General features: G+C 33.8%; 2 protein-coding genes across 3 annotated transcripts; both read right to left on the reverse strand.

Annotated features, from left to right (window-relative positions):
- Positions 1 to 24: 24 nt before the first annotated feature.
- Positions 25 to 13,756, reverse strand: LOC135128098 (active breakpoint cluster region-related protein). Of its 2 annotated transcripts, XM_064054937.1 has the most exons (14): positions 13,318 to 13,752; positions 12,979 to 13,196; positions 12,654 to 12,929; positions 12,463 to 12,604; positions 12,304 to 12,411; positions 12,071 to 12,250; positions 11,692 to 12,018; positions 11,521 to 11,643; positions 1,873 to 2,064; positions 1,441 to 1,822; positions 1,015 to 1,387; positions 826 to 965; positions 530 to 776; positions 25 to 484 (listed from the first exon to the last, which is right to left on the reverse strand). In XM_064054937.1, exons 1-14 carry the CDS (start codon positions 13,594 to 13,596, stop codon positions 280 to 282), a joined length of 3,192 nt encoding a protein of 1,063 aa, XP_063911007.1. In that variant the 5' UTR covers positions 13,597 to 13,752; the 3' UTR covers positions 25 to 279. The 2 variants fall into 2 exon arrangements, with proteins under 2 accessions (XP_063911007.1, XP_063911006.1); XM_064054936.1 differs by having other exon boundaries at positions 11,521 to 12,018; positions 13,318 to 13,756.
- LOC135128097 (uncharacterized) lies at positions 5,775 to 7,635 on the reverse strand. Its single transcript, XM_064054935.1, has 2 exons — positions 6,421 to 7,635; positions 5,775 to 6,363 (listed from the first exon to the last, which is right to left on the reverse strand). Exons 1-2 carry the CDS (start codon positions 6,871 to 6,873, stop codon positions 6,094 to 6,096), a joined length of 723 nt encoding a protein of 240 aa, XP_063911005.1. The 5' UTR covers positions 6,874 to 7,635; the 3' UTR covers positions 5,775 to 6,093.
- Positions 13,757 to 13,774: the final 18 nt, after the last annotated feature.

Genomic DNA, 13,774 nt, shown 5'->3' on the forward strand with positions numbered 1-13,774 from the left:
GTGAACGTAGTAACCACGATACTATGTCATATCATAATTATATTATGTTCATTTGTAAAAAGGTACAAGAAAGCTTTGCCAAATTGCTTTACAAAAGCTTATACAATAGGATACAAAAATTCAATCTGAAAGCCACTATACAAAAATACTTTTCACATAAGTCAAGTGACTGTAAATCACACAATACAAGGTAGAATACTGCTACATATTATAAATATACTATATACAACTGAACTGCGCAACTATAGGTAGTTATACATATTTTGATGCAAATCCCAATCAACAATTTTTGTTCGTAGAATTCATATCTTGCAGGTAACAATACAAAATCCCCGCTTGTGCCATTACATCGACGGTTTCAGCTGAAAGGGTATCTTTAGGCCTATTTTGATTCAGTTTGGTTCCTGGCCTTAGCAAAGTAGGTCCAAAAACTGTTGCCAAATTGTGCAGAGACATTTTGTTGTCGTCTTCGTGTTTATGCACCCTGAAACACAAACGTGAACGTTGAAAACGCAAATCAACGAGTTACCTGATTAAATGCTCCAATATAAATTTAATTATTCTTTGATTTAGTTCCGGCAGTTTGGAAAAACACTCTTTCAGCAGTTCTATTCGACGGGTAAAGTTTCCATTGCTGGAATTAAAAGCTTCTGAAAGAGATGGATACAATTGATCGGTAAAAAGCGCTTCTGGTAATTCTCTTAAATATAGTTTTAAAATTCCCGTCACGGAGTGAATATCGACTTCCTTCAGTAGCTGCTCAGCCTCGTAAGAATCTAAAACGAAATAGTCAGTTGTTATTAAATTGATAAAAATTGATATTACTTGTTTCAAAGGACTTCTTTAGTTTGGATATATCAGAAGCGGATCCCGAGACCCGATAAACCCCAACTTCTGACATTCCTCGCCTCTCAACTTCCCTAATGCATGCAGTGATTATAAATGGAATGTCTCTCTTCTGACGCCTACAAAATTATGTTATATTACTGTTGTCAGTATTGATATATAACATACCTGCAAACATTCTGGATTTTTTCTCCAAACAGGGCTCCGTTTTTACCTGTCGGTAGTCGTCGAAGACTTACAATGCACGGAACGAAAGTGAGACTAAGCCGCAACGTTGCCCCATTTATATTAAACTTCTTCTCTACGGCTTCCCGACGCAGCCAACTTCTACTCAGTTTCTGAGTATATTTTCCTATCAAAGTATCGTTCGACTGATTTGAATGGTTAGTACGATAAACCAGCACGCGAAGATTTTCACATCCTTCAAGATCAATAACAAACTTTTCTCCCCACGTGAAAACATTTGAACTGGTGACGGTTTTGGTTTTAGCTTTTTGAAAGAAATGCCCGTAGAAATCGACTTCGAAAACAACGTAAGCTTCTACAATTTCCACAGTCCACAGTCTTAGTTTAATTAACTTCAATTTTACTTACCGCAACTGTATTCCAAGCCGCTTAATTCAAAAATGTGAAGATGTAGATCTCCAACGAGCAATCTTTCGTCTTGACCACTCCTGAGGAGATACGAGCCCATGTTCGTTTTCAAAAAAGCTCGACAAGCCGTGATCCACGTCTGTAGTTCTAGCATGCTAAAATTGGACGACGGTGTTGGAGGTTTACCCGTTCTTTGTAGGGTTAAGATAGCTTCGATCCATTGCGTGCGTTCAAACTCCGACGATAAAAAAAATGTGTATAAGCGAGCAGTTGGGCGATTTTTTATTCGAAATGGTAAATTGGGGGAGACCAATACCAACTGACTTTCTAGTTCTACTAGGCGTTTTTTAAACTTGTCAGAACCTCTGCTACTTCTTATTTTCTAAACATATTAAATGTATGTGTTATGAAGAGTCGTTGCTTCGTACTTACTTTGTCTTCTAGGGCTTTTTCTTCCTGTCTAAGTTGATCTCTGACATTTGATGCTTGCGACTTAAGACTTACTATATTTGGTATGGAGCTTTCATAGTGATGTTGAGGACTGCTTTCTTGGAAAATGATAATGTCTTCTACTGGAATGAACCATTTTAATTCAAATGTGTATTTTTCAGTCCGCCCAGATGGCTAGAATAGAAAATGATAAGTTTTTTTATTATAATAATTTTATTAATGTTTTTGTTTTCAACGAGTTTATTAAAAAACAAGTTTCATAGTTTCATAAGCGGTTATTTTAGAGTACTAATCCCAAAATTAGAAAATGAGTCGTCAGACGAGTTTCCTCAGAAATGAGTGCCCTAAATACTTTTATTTTAAATATATGTAACACGACATTTTTGTCTAAAATGCAATAGAATATAATCTCCATCCTTACCTACAAATGCAATAGGAGAGACAAATTTTATATCTTTTTACACCGCCGGTATTTACTAAAAAAAAATGCCGAAGTAGTCCGGCAGAAACTTTGAGATTTTTTTTGTGATTATCGATATCGAATAGTCAATTTAAGGTAACTGTTAAAATACGTACACTTTATTTTAGGAATAAATGAAGTAAATAAATGTATGTAATGTAAAAAAATTGGTCTAAAGAGTTTCGACAGTACTTCCCTCGCTGTCGGAAACGTGACGACTGCATGCCTATTATGTTTTTTTTTTCGCAGTGGATTTCAAAGAATTCGGTTTTGTTGTTTCTGAGTAAATCAGTAAAATAAATTTACGCATTCATTAATTTTTTTGAGTCACCCTGTATATGCAAATCCAAAAAATATGAATGGAGTGATAGATCACAAGTACAGACTCATCATATTTTGTACATTTTAGATATGATTTATTCGGCAAACTTTCGAGCTGACGTCATCAATTTTTTGGAGGGGATAAGCAAATGTATTTTGACTAAACATTTATTATGCTCTTTATAACCTTAAAACATCTGCAAGATTTCAAAGCATTCGGTTTTGCAGTTCATGATTAAATCGAAAAAATAAATTTACGCATTCATTAATTTTTTTGAGTCACCCTGTATATGCAAATCCAAAAAATATGAATGGAGTGATAAATTACAAGTACAGACTCATCATATTTTGTACAGTTTAGATAAGATTTATTCAGCAAACTTTCGAGCTGACGTCATCAAGTTTTTGGAGGGGATAAGCAAATATATTTTGACTAAACATTTATTATGCTCTTTATGACCTTAAAACATCTGCAAGATTTCAGAGCATTCGGTTTTGTAGTTCCTGATTAAATCAATAAAATATATTTACGCATTCATTAATTTTTTTGAGTCACCCTGTATATGCAAATCCAAAAAATATGAATGGAGTGATAGATCACAAGTACAGACTCATCATATTTTGTACATTTTAGATATGATTTATTCCACAAACTTTTGAGCTGACGTCATCAAGTTTTTGGAGGGGGTAAGCAAATATTTTTTGACTAAAGATTTATGATGCTCTTTATAGCCTTAAAACATCTGCAACATTTCAAAGCATTCTGGTTAGCAGATTAAAAATTAAATTTCAAAATGTTGTTTTATAATTTTGATTTTTTTTCCAAAAATCTGGACGTTTCGGGTGAAAAGTCGATTCGGAGTTGTAAACTACATGTGTAGGACTATGTTATTTTATACAATTGAAAACCCATTTACTATGTACAATTTTGAAGTGACGTCATCGCATTAGTGGTGGGGATGATTAGACAAATTTTGGTTAGCGTTTTACCATCTACATGATATTCTTAATATAAGTACAAAATTTCACAACAATCGGTCGAGTACTTTCGGAGATTATCTGTCTAATAAAAATCCGGGGGCAGACGGACAGACGGACGGACGGACAGACGGACGGACAGACAGACGGACAGACGGACAGACAGACGGAAATGGGAGACCTATTTCTTCGTCTTCTAGGGGTCATGAAAGATCGAGAAAACGTAAAAGTAGAGAGTCGGCCGACGGACTCGATTACAATACTTCCTTTGCTTACGCTCGGGAAGTAAAAATCCTACAAAGGCAAGAAAAAAATGTTCAGCATCACGCGAAATTTGAAGGTGAAAAATGACGTTTATAGTGTCCCAATCGAAAATGAAAACCACTTACGTAAAAGGATAATAGCGACATGCAGATCTATAATAACTCCCGACATGTTATACCGAGTTCGTAGAAATTTTGAACATTTATTATAAATTCGTTTTCGTTGTAATCTGATTCATTAATACATTGAGTATTAATTTTTTCAATTTTGTAATTACATATTTGGCAATAACATCTTTGTAATTTTTTTTTCTGCGATTGCTGATTGCTTATTAAAAAGAAATAATTAAAATCGACGAAGTCGTCTCTGGGGTGTATAATATGTTGCATATGCAAAAATTGTCAGGCGTGAACAGATAAATTGAACACCCTGTATATTTTTATTATTAGAATAATTCACAATATGATTAAAAATAATAATAATATGCATAGATCCCCAGACAAAATTTTTTACTTAATTTACTAGATATTATGTAACTATTATTAAAAAAACACCAAGTAAAAAAATCTGAAACTATACTGTCATGCGTATCATATATAGGGTGAGTCACTGAGCAGGCGTCCTTTGATATTTCATTAATTATTCGAAAATAAAGAAAAAATTACGGACAAAAGTTGTACAGCATTTTGAGTAATATACAATAAAATTATTTCCATCAATGTACAAACTTTTTTATTAAGTATTTTACAAATTCCAGTTCTGGCCATAAACACTTTAAAAAGCGAAGAGTAAAAAAACTTAAATATTAATTTTTCAAAACTGTAATATTTTATTATTATTTTTTTTATACAGGGTGTCCCAGAATTCGCGCCATTCCCCTGAATGACATGTTCCCTGTCCCGAACTGAGCCGTAATTCGCAAAAACAATTGTCCAGGCTTTAACCGTGTGAGAACTGGAAGACGATTAAGTTGACCAATAGAGAGGCTGCTTTTATATTCGAACGTTTCTATGTTTAAAGTTACCTATGCCAAGAACAAAAAATCGGGTAATACTAAAGTTGAATGAATTTTTTTCGAATCCCCCTCCGTCAACAAAAGGAAACAGAAGTGTGGTTATAAATTTAATCATTTTGACAATTGCTTGTCATAAACTGTCACGAAGTTGATCACTGACCTGAAGAGACGCTTCTGCGCCAAAGATGACTGGTTAATGTACACAAAGACGTCAAGGTTTAGTTTAAGGCAAGTAGCATGGGACAGAAGTTATTTTTGCTGCCATTCTAGTTAAATTGTGTTTAACTGGGCTGGACATGCCATAAGAGAAGCTGTTTCATTTCATCGTAGGCAAATAATACATTTATTACTATTCTACATAGTGTAGATACCGAAGAGCAGGTATTAGAAGTCATTTTCTTAGAGCCTCGTGAATAATGTGTTGTTCTTTTAAATGAAAATTAGTACATTTACAGAATTCACTATGCATCGTGTCCCTGATATTAAGTTTATCGTTATTTCTAAAAAAGAGTACCACATGTCCATTCAAAGAACGTTATTAAGAGTACTAAAACATAAATATCGCTTTTGATTAATCGGTGCTTATAATTTTCAATAAACAGTAGGTATCAATTTTTACTGAACAGCTTTGTTGTTGATACCTAATCTAAGCAACGAAAAAGAGACGAGACTCCACTTCTCTGGTGTATTGAGATCAGAGGTATCTGCTGTGTGTCAATCATGTGGGGGAGATACTGAAAACGGAGACTTATTCAAGAATAATATTGATGTTGCACATGCTGATTTAAAACAGTTTCTTTAAAGTTGCGAGTACTTTCCTAGAGAGTGAAAAGATACGAATAAAAATTATAACAAAAATCGTTTAGTTGCATTTTTTTTTAAGAACAATACAAACTATAAACAAATCAGTACCAATACCACTAAGTCACTGATGTCTTATTCAATTGGCACTTCTGGGCAAACGAAAATCCACATTTAGCTAACGTGAGAGCATATCAAGAGCAATACTATTAATCTATGGGCCGGAATCGTTGTACTGTAACGTTATTAAACAATGTGCTCAAAATGATCACCATTAACTTCAATGCAAGTTCTAGCTCGTCGCATTATGTTGTTCCAGTTCTTCTAACGTATCTAGGGGTTCTCTATATACGTAATTTTTAATTTAATTAAAAAAAAAGTCCAAAGGAGAAAGGTCTGGAGATCTAGGAGGCCAAATGTTAGTACTGCCACGCCCAATCCACCTATGAGGATAGACTCTTTTCAATGTTCGCCGTGCAAGTATCGAATTATGTGGAAGAGCGCCGTTGTGCTGAAACCACATATTCCGCCGTACATTCAAAGGAACGTCTTCCAACAACGCCGGAAGCTCTAGTCGTAGAAAATTAGCATATGCCTCCCCATTAAGGTGATCAGGTAACACAAACGGCCCCACCTAAAAAACAGGAACGGAGTTTAGTGATAATTTTATCAGATGCATTAAAATTTTTACCACAGTAGTACCAATGATTCCAGCCCATAGATTAATAGTAAATCGCTCCTGATACGCTCTCACCCTAGTGAGATGTGGATTTTCGTGTGCCCAGAAGTGCCAATTGTGTGCATTAAACATTCCTTCTCGGGAAAATGAACATTCGTCGGTGAAAAGAATGCGCCGTGAAAAATCAGGATTTAGTTCATTTTGTCGCAAAAACCATTGAGCAAAATGTACTCGTCGCGGGTAGTCGGTTGGTCGCAGATGCTGCACTCTCGTGTAATGGTAAGGATGCAGTATTCTCTCTTGAAGGGTACGATGAGTGGTCGATCTTGAGCATCCACTCATTTGCGCTACATAGAGGACACTTCTCCTAGGATCCGCTTCCATGTTTTCTAACACTTGCTCTTCAGCACCCACACGTACATTCCGTGGAGCCCCAGCCTTTCCGACTAGGTTGAAAAGATCCATCTTCTCTTGCTCGATGTAACAATCGGTGAAACACTTGTTGGTCTGGGTGCCGACGATTATTCACGGGGCTCTAAGAAAATGACTTCTAATACCTGCTCTTCGGTAGCTACTCTATGTAGAATAGTAATAAATGTATTATTTGCCTACGATGAAATGAAACAGCTTCTCATATGACATGTACAGCCCAGTTAAACACAATTTAACTAGAATGGCAGCAGAAATAACTTCTGTCCCATGCTACTTGCCTTAAAGTAAACGTTGATGTCTTTGTGTACATTAATCAGTCATCTTTGGCGCAGAAGCGTCTCTTCAGGTCAGTGATGAACTTCGTGACAGTTTATGACAAACAATTGTCAAAATGATTAAATTTATAACCACACTTCTGTTTCCTTTTGTTGACGGAGGGGGATTCGGAAAAAAATCATTCAACTTTAGTATTACCCGATTTTTTGTTCTTGGCATAGGTAACTTTGAACATAGAAACGTTCGGATATAAAAACAGCCTCTCTATTGGTCAACTTAATCGCCTTCCAGTTCTCACACGGTTAAAGCCTGGACAATTCTTTTTGCGAATTACGGCACAGTTCGGGACAGGGAACATGTCATTCACGGGAATGGCGCGAATTCTGGGACACCCTGTATATAAACATAAACAACCTGTATGTTAAGACTCAATATTGTTTATATCATAACAAAGCGCGTACCTTTGTTTACCCCATTGAGACAATTTTTGTGAACCCTCGCATTGCTAAAAAAATAAGCAAATTGGAATAACGTGGCAACGTCGCATTAGAATTTCAAAAATATGCGTTTCATAAAAAAAAATTTGTTATGCCAAAAAAACAAAACACTGTTTAGTTAGATTTGTACTTGCTAAGATAAGACTGACTGTGGCCAATGATACATCCTCCATGAAAATGGAGGGTTGGTGGGCGGGGCTAGTATTTGTTAAGATAGGGCTGAACAATATCAAGAGTAATCAATACAATGAAGAAAGGATGTAGAAAAAGTAAACCCAGGTCCCCCTTCTCTTTTCTCCATTTCAGTGACTTATTTTATTTACTGTAAAATGGGAATTAAATTCTATTTTGAAAAGCGGTACAATCTAAGATTTAAAACAGAGTAAGAAGTCGTCCCGCCCACCCGCCCCTATTCGGTTTTGATCATTCATTTTATTGGCCGGAGACGGAAGTTGTAAAGTTATTGCTTCATTTGCCAGAATCAGTCTTATCTAAGCAAATATAGGCCCCGCCCGTTCACCCTCTATTTTCTTAGAGGATATATCATTTGCCAAAATCAGTCTTATCTTAGTGAGTATTAGCCCCGCCCACCCTCCCTCTATTTTCTTAGAAGGTATATCATTTGCCAAAATCAGTCTTATCTTAATTAGCCCCGCCTATCCGCCCTCTATTTTCTTAAAAGGTATATCATTTACCAAAATCAGTCTTACCTTTACAAGTACTAGCCCCGCCCACTCGCTCTTTATTTTCTTAGAAAGTATATTATTTGCCAAAATCAGTCTTATCTTAGCAAGTTCAAGTCTCGCCCACCCGCCCCCTATTTTTTTAAAGGTTATATCATTTGCCAAAATCAATCTTACCTTTACACGTACTAGCCCCATCCACCCACCCTCTATTTTCTTAGAAGGTATATCATTTGCCAAAATCAGTCTTATCTTAGCAAGTTCAAGTCCCGCCCACCCGCCCCCTATTGTTTTTTAAAGGTTATATCATTTGCCAAAATCAGTCTTACCTTTACAAGTATGTACTAGCTATATTAATTTATGCTACTCAAGGAACCCTAAAGTGCGTTTTTTATTAAAAGTATTGCTTCGTGTTGATAATATAAGATTTTTTTTTTTGATATCTACTAATTTTTGCATAATGCCAGTGGCAGAACTACAGACTGTTGATAATACCTTAGTCAAAAATATTCAAAATCTAAACCTCCCTCGCAAAAAGAAAATGGTTGTCGTATTAAAACCTGGGTTAATGAAAATCTTCCAACTACAGATTTCAAAATACGAAAACCAAAAGGTTTACAGATGTCACAAAACAAATAACTTAACCCAACTTTCGTTTCGTTTTCCACTAAAAATTCATGGAAAAAATTGCGACGTTAGTCAACTTAAAAAAAAAACGTATTTTACAACTTTGGTCTCTGACTCTTTTTTCTTTAAACTTAAATATTATATTTCCCATGTCTTAAATAACAAAATTAAAAGGAAAAAACTCTATGATAAGGTTTCTAGTAATTTGTACTTTTCGAGCATAAGCTTTCACAGCTCCTAGAATATGAAAACGCAAATCCTCGTCTCCAATTGTCTTGCATCTGGTGTCTGTCACCTGTCTGTGATTTTATGAGACACGTAATATCAAAACTACCGGGCTGATTGTTGTGAAATTATGTGTAAATTTTATTTCAATTCTAGAGATATTTAAATTTTTGAAAAAAAAAACTGTACGACGAATTAAAAAAAAAACTTCTGAAATCTTTCAAACGCTTTAAGGTTATACACGATAAATCACTAATTAAACATTTTTATCCTCTCCAAAAACTTGATGAAGTCATCTCAAAATTTTGCTAGATATGTATTTATTAATGAACTTTGCATATGTTTTGTATAAAGATTCCAAATTACACAAAAAGATTTTTGAATTTATTATAGAAAGTATTAACCAATTGCGCGAAATTTAGTTCCTGTTTTAAGTTATCAATCTGAAAGATTGATAATTTTGATGATGTTATCTCCAAAGTTTGCTAAGTAAATCCTATTTAAAATATGTGAAGTATTTAGTATGCAGCTGTATTGTTTTATGAATCTACTCATACTTTGAAACTTATAATTAAGATAAATATCTTATTTTTTCTCATTTATTTATTTTCAAAATAAAACTTAACAATAGTAAACTTTCTTTCACAAAAGTATATATGTTTTTTCCCTACATCCATTACATAATCAGAAGTGGATCCAATACAACTGGTTTATGTCCAGTTTAAAATAAAAAAGTGTTGACGAGAATGGGATTCGAACTCACGCGCACAGAGCTCAGTTACTAAAAGTTAATTATATGAAACACGCGTTAAATATTGCACAACATTTTTGTAAAGTAATTATGATTAAAAATCAAAGCGGATTCATAAACCACAAGTGTAGAAGTTATCACTTTGTAAAATTTAAGTAATATTTAATGTATAAAATTTTGAGAGGACGTCGTGAAATTGTTGGTAGAAATGATTAGACAAATTTTGGTTAGCGTTTTAGCATCTGCTCGATATTCTTAAATCACATATTAAATTTGACAAGAATCGGTCCAGTAGTCATTCACCGGATGGAGATTATTACAATACTTCCTTAGTAAAAATTATGATTATTTTATTATCCTTTATAACTAGAATTAAATATTAGTAAACTTAACATTATGAAGTTTTCGGTTAAAACGTTTGTTCGGTTCGCATATATTTATGGAAAGTCAACAGCTGAGAGCCGTTAACCTAATTAACCATTTGGGCTTTAACTTCAGTACAAATTTAGACTTTAATTACTTGTATCATATTAATGATGTAGTTAATAAAGTTAATAAAACTCTGGATTTCATAATGCGCCAGTGTCGGGAATTTTCCAATCAGGAGATCCATACGTTGGTACATTCTTCTATAACTCGAGTTATCGTGAAATATCGGACATTAATTTGATCACCGTATGAGACCAATCGAGTCAAGGTTGTAAAAAAATAAAAAATAATTCGTCAAATAATTGTTTTCGATTTCTTTCAATTATAGAAGTAGATATTACCTATAACATTTTTCTCTAAATTTTGGTCTATTTAGTTTACGTGATTGTTATTGTTCTTCTAAGTATGTATTAAAGCACATCACATTTAGAAAAACATCACAAATTTTACATCGTTTTGATACTTTTCTTTTTAAATATTTAATCACTAATAGTATCATTAAAATATTTATTTTCATATTTTTGTTATAACTGTACAACGGTAAATTAATTGATTACAACGCAATTATTCCGTCCATGTATTTCGTATTATCATTAGATACGTGCGTCGATTTAATTAAGCTACTGATATCACGTTATCAATTGAATTAATTCTCAACCAGTCGCTTACTGAAAAAGCGACACTCACAAAATATAATCCGTATCATTTCCTATAAATTATCATGGAAATTTGTGCCAAATTGATAACAGATGCAATGTAAATAGATGATGAATTTCTTAAAAAATCCAAAAATGTGTTGCAATTTTATTGAAGACAAATCATTCTGCAAAATTTTTAACTATAACTCCACAGCATTATACAACAGTTCTGTGACAAATATACAAATAGTACAAACTCTGACTGAATGAGTTAGTTTTTTTTTTCAATAGTCCACAATTTATGCGTTAAATATTTTTGGTGATTTTTTCTGATTGATGTTTGCATTCATTGTTTAACATGTAAAACATTAAATACATGAAAGTAAATTCAAAAATACATTTTTAAATAGTTACTATGAAAGTCTGCACTAAATTAAGAAGTTTCACTTTTATTTATACTTCATGTTTATTTAAAATGATACTCATGAAAATTTAATTTTCAAATGAACCAATCATTAACGATCGTGACTATGACAAATTGCGAAGTTACTTACCTTATACTTCGCGCACGCGATGACGTCATTAAATAAGAACAAGTGCCTAAGTTTCCGATGGCCATCAGCGAATTCAACGATGAATGAATTTTTAACAAGCCGTCTTTGAGCTCTATCAGTAGCCTGAAAAATAAAGTAAATAAAACAAAGACTTCCCATTGCAAAACTTACAGGAAACATGGATTTTGTTTGAATCATGTTAAACTGATCGAGAAAATTCTGGGTCAGCTGTAGAGCCTCAGAAAGACTGTTGTAATCAGGATGAGTCGCTTGTAAGCAATTTAACAAATCGTGTAATACTAAGGCGTTCTTTTGGACTCTAGCGACGGGTTTATGCAGAATATCTTCTAAATTTACGGGTTGTTTGGATAAGTGCTTACAAGTAATATTTTTGGTGATGTTGCTAAATTGAATATTAGATTCACAACACTTTCGTACGGTATCCAAAGCGCGGCCATAATTGCTTAAAAATGCACCATATAGTTCTAAATTTAAAGCCTAAAACAAAAGAATTAATTTTGCAATTGTTACAAAAATTTACAAAATATACCAAAGTTTTGAAGCATTCGCCAATCTTGTTGTCGCATTTTTCAGTATGACTTTTTAAGTCTTCTAAAAAATTTGAATGCAAAGTGTATAATTCTGGAATCTTATAAAATATAGTGTTCAGTTCAGTCTCAGTAGCAATTCGTTGTGAAGTACTTAAGGTAGCTTGGATGGCTTTCATATACTAAAACAAATGTAAAATTATGCAAATGTGTGTGCTTTCCACAAATACTTTACTTTTATTAAAACACCAAGCCATTCTACATAATCTGTCTCACTTCCTATTATATTCAATAATATGCACTTATACATGGAATTTTCATTTCCAGTGTCATTATCAGCCTCCTGAAAACAAATTGTTGTCAAAATTTCAACAAAAACAATTGAACAATTTACAGGTTGAAATTTCCGTTTACTAAACGGAGTTGACGATTCTAAAGAACTTGAGCTTGCATATGAGCCATTGCTTCCGCGATGACGTATTTCTGTGACTTCTTCATCACTACTGCTATGACCATTATCGTTCTGATGACTTGACCTTAAAAAATCATTTCAATGGAAATATAAACAACCACAAAAATACATACTTTATAAAATATTCAATATTAACGTAATTTGAAGCACTTGGTGACTGTGAACCTTTATCATGTTTTGTCAGAAATGAAGCCCCAGAGCTTAAAGTATTTTCTGCACTAGAGTTGTCACTTTCAAGTAAATTAAAATCTTGTTCTTCAGTAGCTACAATATCATAATATGGTTCATCAGGTGTAGACACACGCTCAGATGATGATCCTATTGAGTCACGATGCTCTAGTTTTCTTTGAAAGCTGCTATTTCTATAAATGTCAGGTTTAGCTGGAATCCTGAAACAGAGTCATTAGAAAGGAAAAACCAACTGCAACTTTATCATACTTTGGTGGTGTTTGGGTTTGAGTGGTTGCTGTAGACTTTAAACCATTTACTTCAATTACTGTTACAAAAGAACTAGGGTCAGGAAGAGACACATCAGACTCATCAGTTTGTTCACAATTAAGTTTGGACAGTTCATTTGATATTTCTGTAACACACATGTTTGCAGAAATTGTTTCAAATTCCTCTAAATTCATCCCAGTGGCAACTGGTGTGGTGGTCTGAAAAAGTCACAAACAATATACAATTATTATTATTACGTTATCAATTTTAAAACCACTGTTACGGATTTTCCTCAACATATTGTGAAAATTAATTCAAAATAAATAAAAAGTTATTTACATTTGATACGTTATCAGCAATGACATCACCAGCAGTCTCACTTTTCGATTGTTCACAATCTTCCGAAGATTCATTCTTCTTGTGTTTTTGAATATCAAGAAGTAGCCTTTCTAAGTATTCCACATAAATTTCCTCCTTCCGGACTTCTTCCTTGAACATCGACACTTTCTGTTTATGTTTGGCCAAATTTAATTTGACATGCTCTTCCCAAGCTCCTGGTAGTGGATTGTCGGGAAATCTTTGCAACCACACTTGTTGGAAATCGTTAAACACACTCATTTTGATGCACTTTTTTCACATTATTTATTTAATTCCTCCATTTAATCTAATCAAATTATATTAAAACCCTCAACAAAAAGTACACAACTGACTGACATAACAAGGGAGTTGACACTGTTGACAGGTGACAGCAGAACAACCAATCAGGGACTACCCAAAACACTCGAAACGTTGATAA

The sequence above is a fragment of the Zophobas morio genome, unplaced genomic scaffold, assembly GCF_036711695.1.
Source record: "Zophobas morio isolate AGI-343-1 ecotype UQ-CSIRO unplaced genomic scaffold, CSIRO_AGI_Zmor_V1 ptg000012l, whole genome shotgun sequence".
Classification (NCBI taxonomy): domain Eukaryota; kingdom Metazoa; phylum Arthropoda; class Insecta; order Coleoptera; family Tenebrionidae; genus Zophobas; species Zophobas morio.

What these genes read in the sequence shown, in the direction of transcription:
- LOC135128097 (XM_064054935.1), bottom strand. Translation starts at nt 6,873, where the DNA reads ATGGATCTTTTCAACCTAGTCGGAAAGGCTGGGGCTCCACGGAATGTA. An exon ending in GAATCATTGGTACTACTGTG is followed by an intron (nt 6,364 to 6,420) that starts GTAAAAATTTTA and finishes CCTGTTTTTTAG; the next exon opens with GTGGGGCCGTTTGTGTTACC.
- LOC135128098 (XM_064054936.1), bottom strand. Translation starts at nt 13,596, where the DNA reads ATGAGTGTGTTTAACGATTTCCAACAAGTGTGGTTGCAAAGATTTCCC. An exon ending in AAAAAGCCCTAGAAGACAAA is followed by an intron (nt 1,823 to 1,872) that starts GTAAGTACGAAG and finishes TAATATGTTTAG; the next exon opens with AAAATAAGAAGTAGCAGAGG. An exon ending in CGGCTTGGAATACAGTTGCG is followed by an intron (nt 1,388 to 1,440) that starts GTAAGTAAAATT and finishes TGGAAATTGTAG; the next exon opens with AAGCTTACGTTGTTTTCGAA.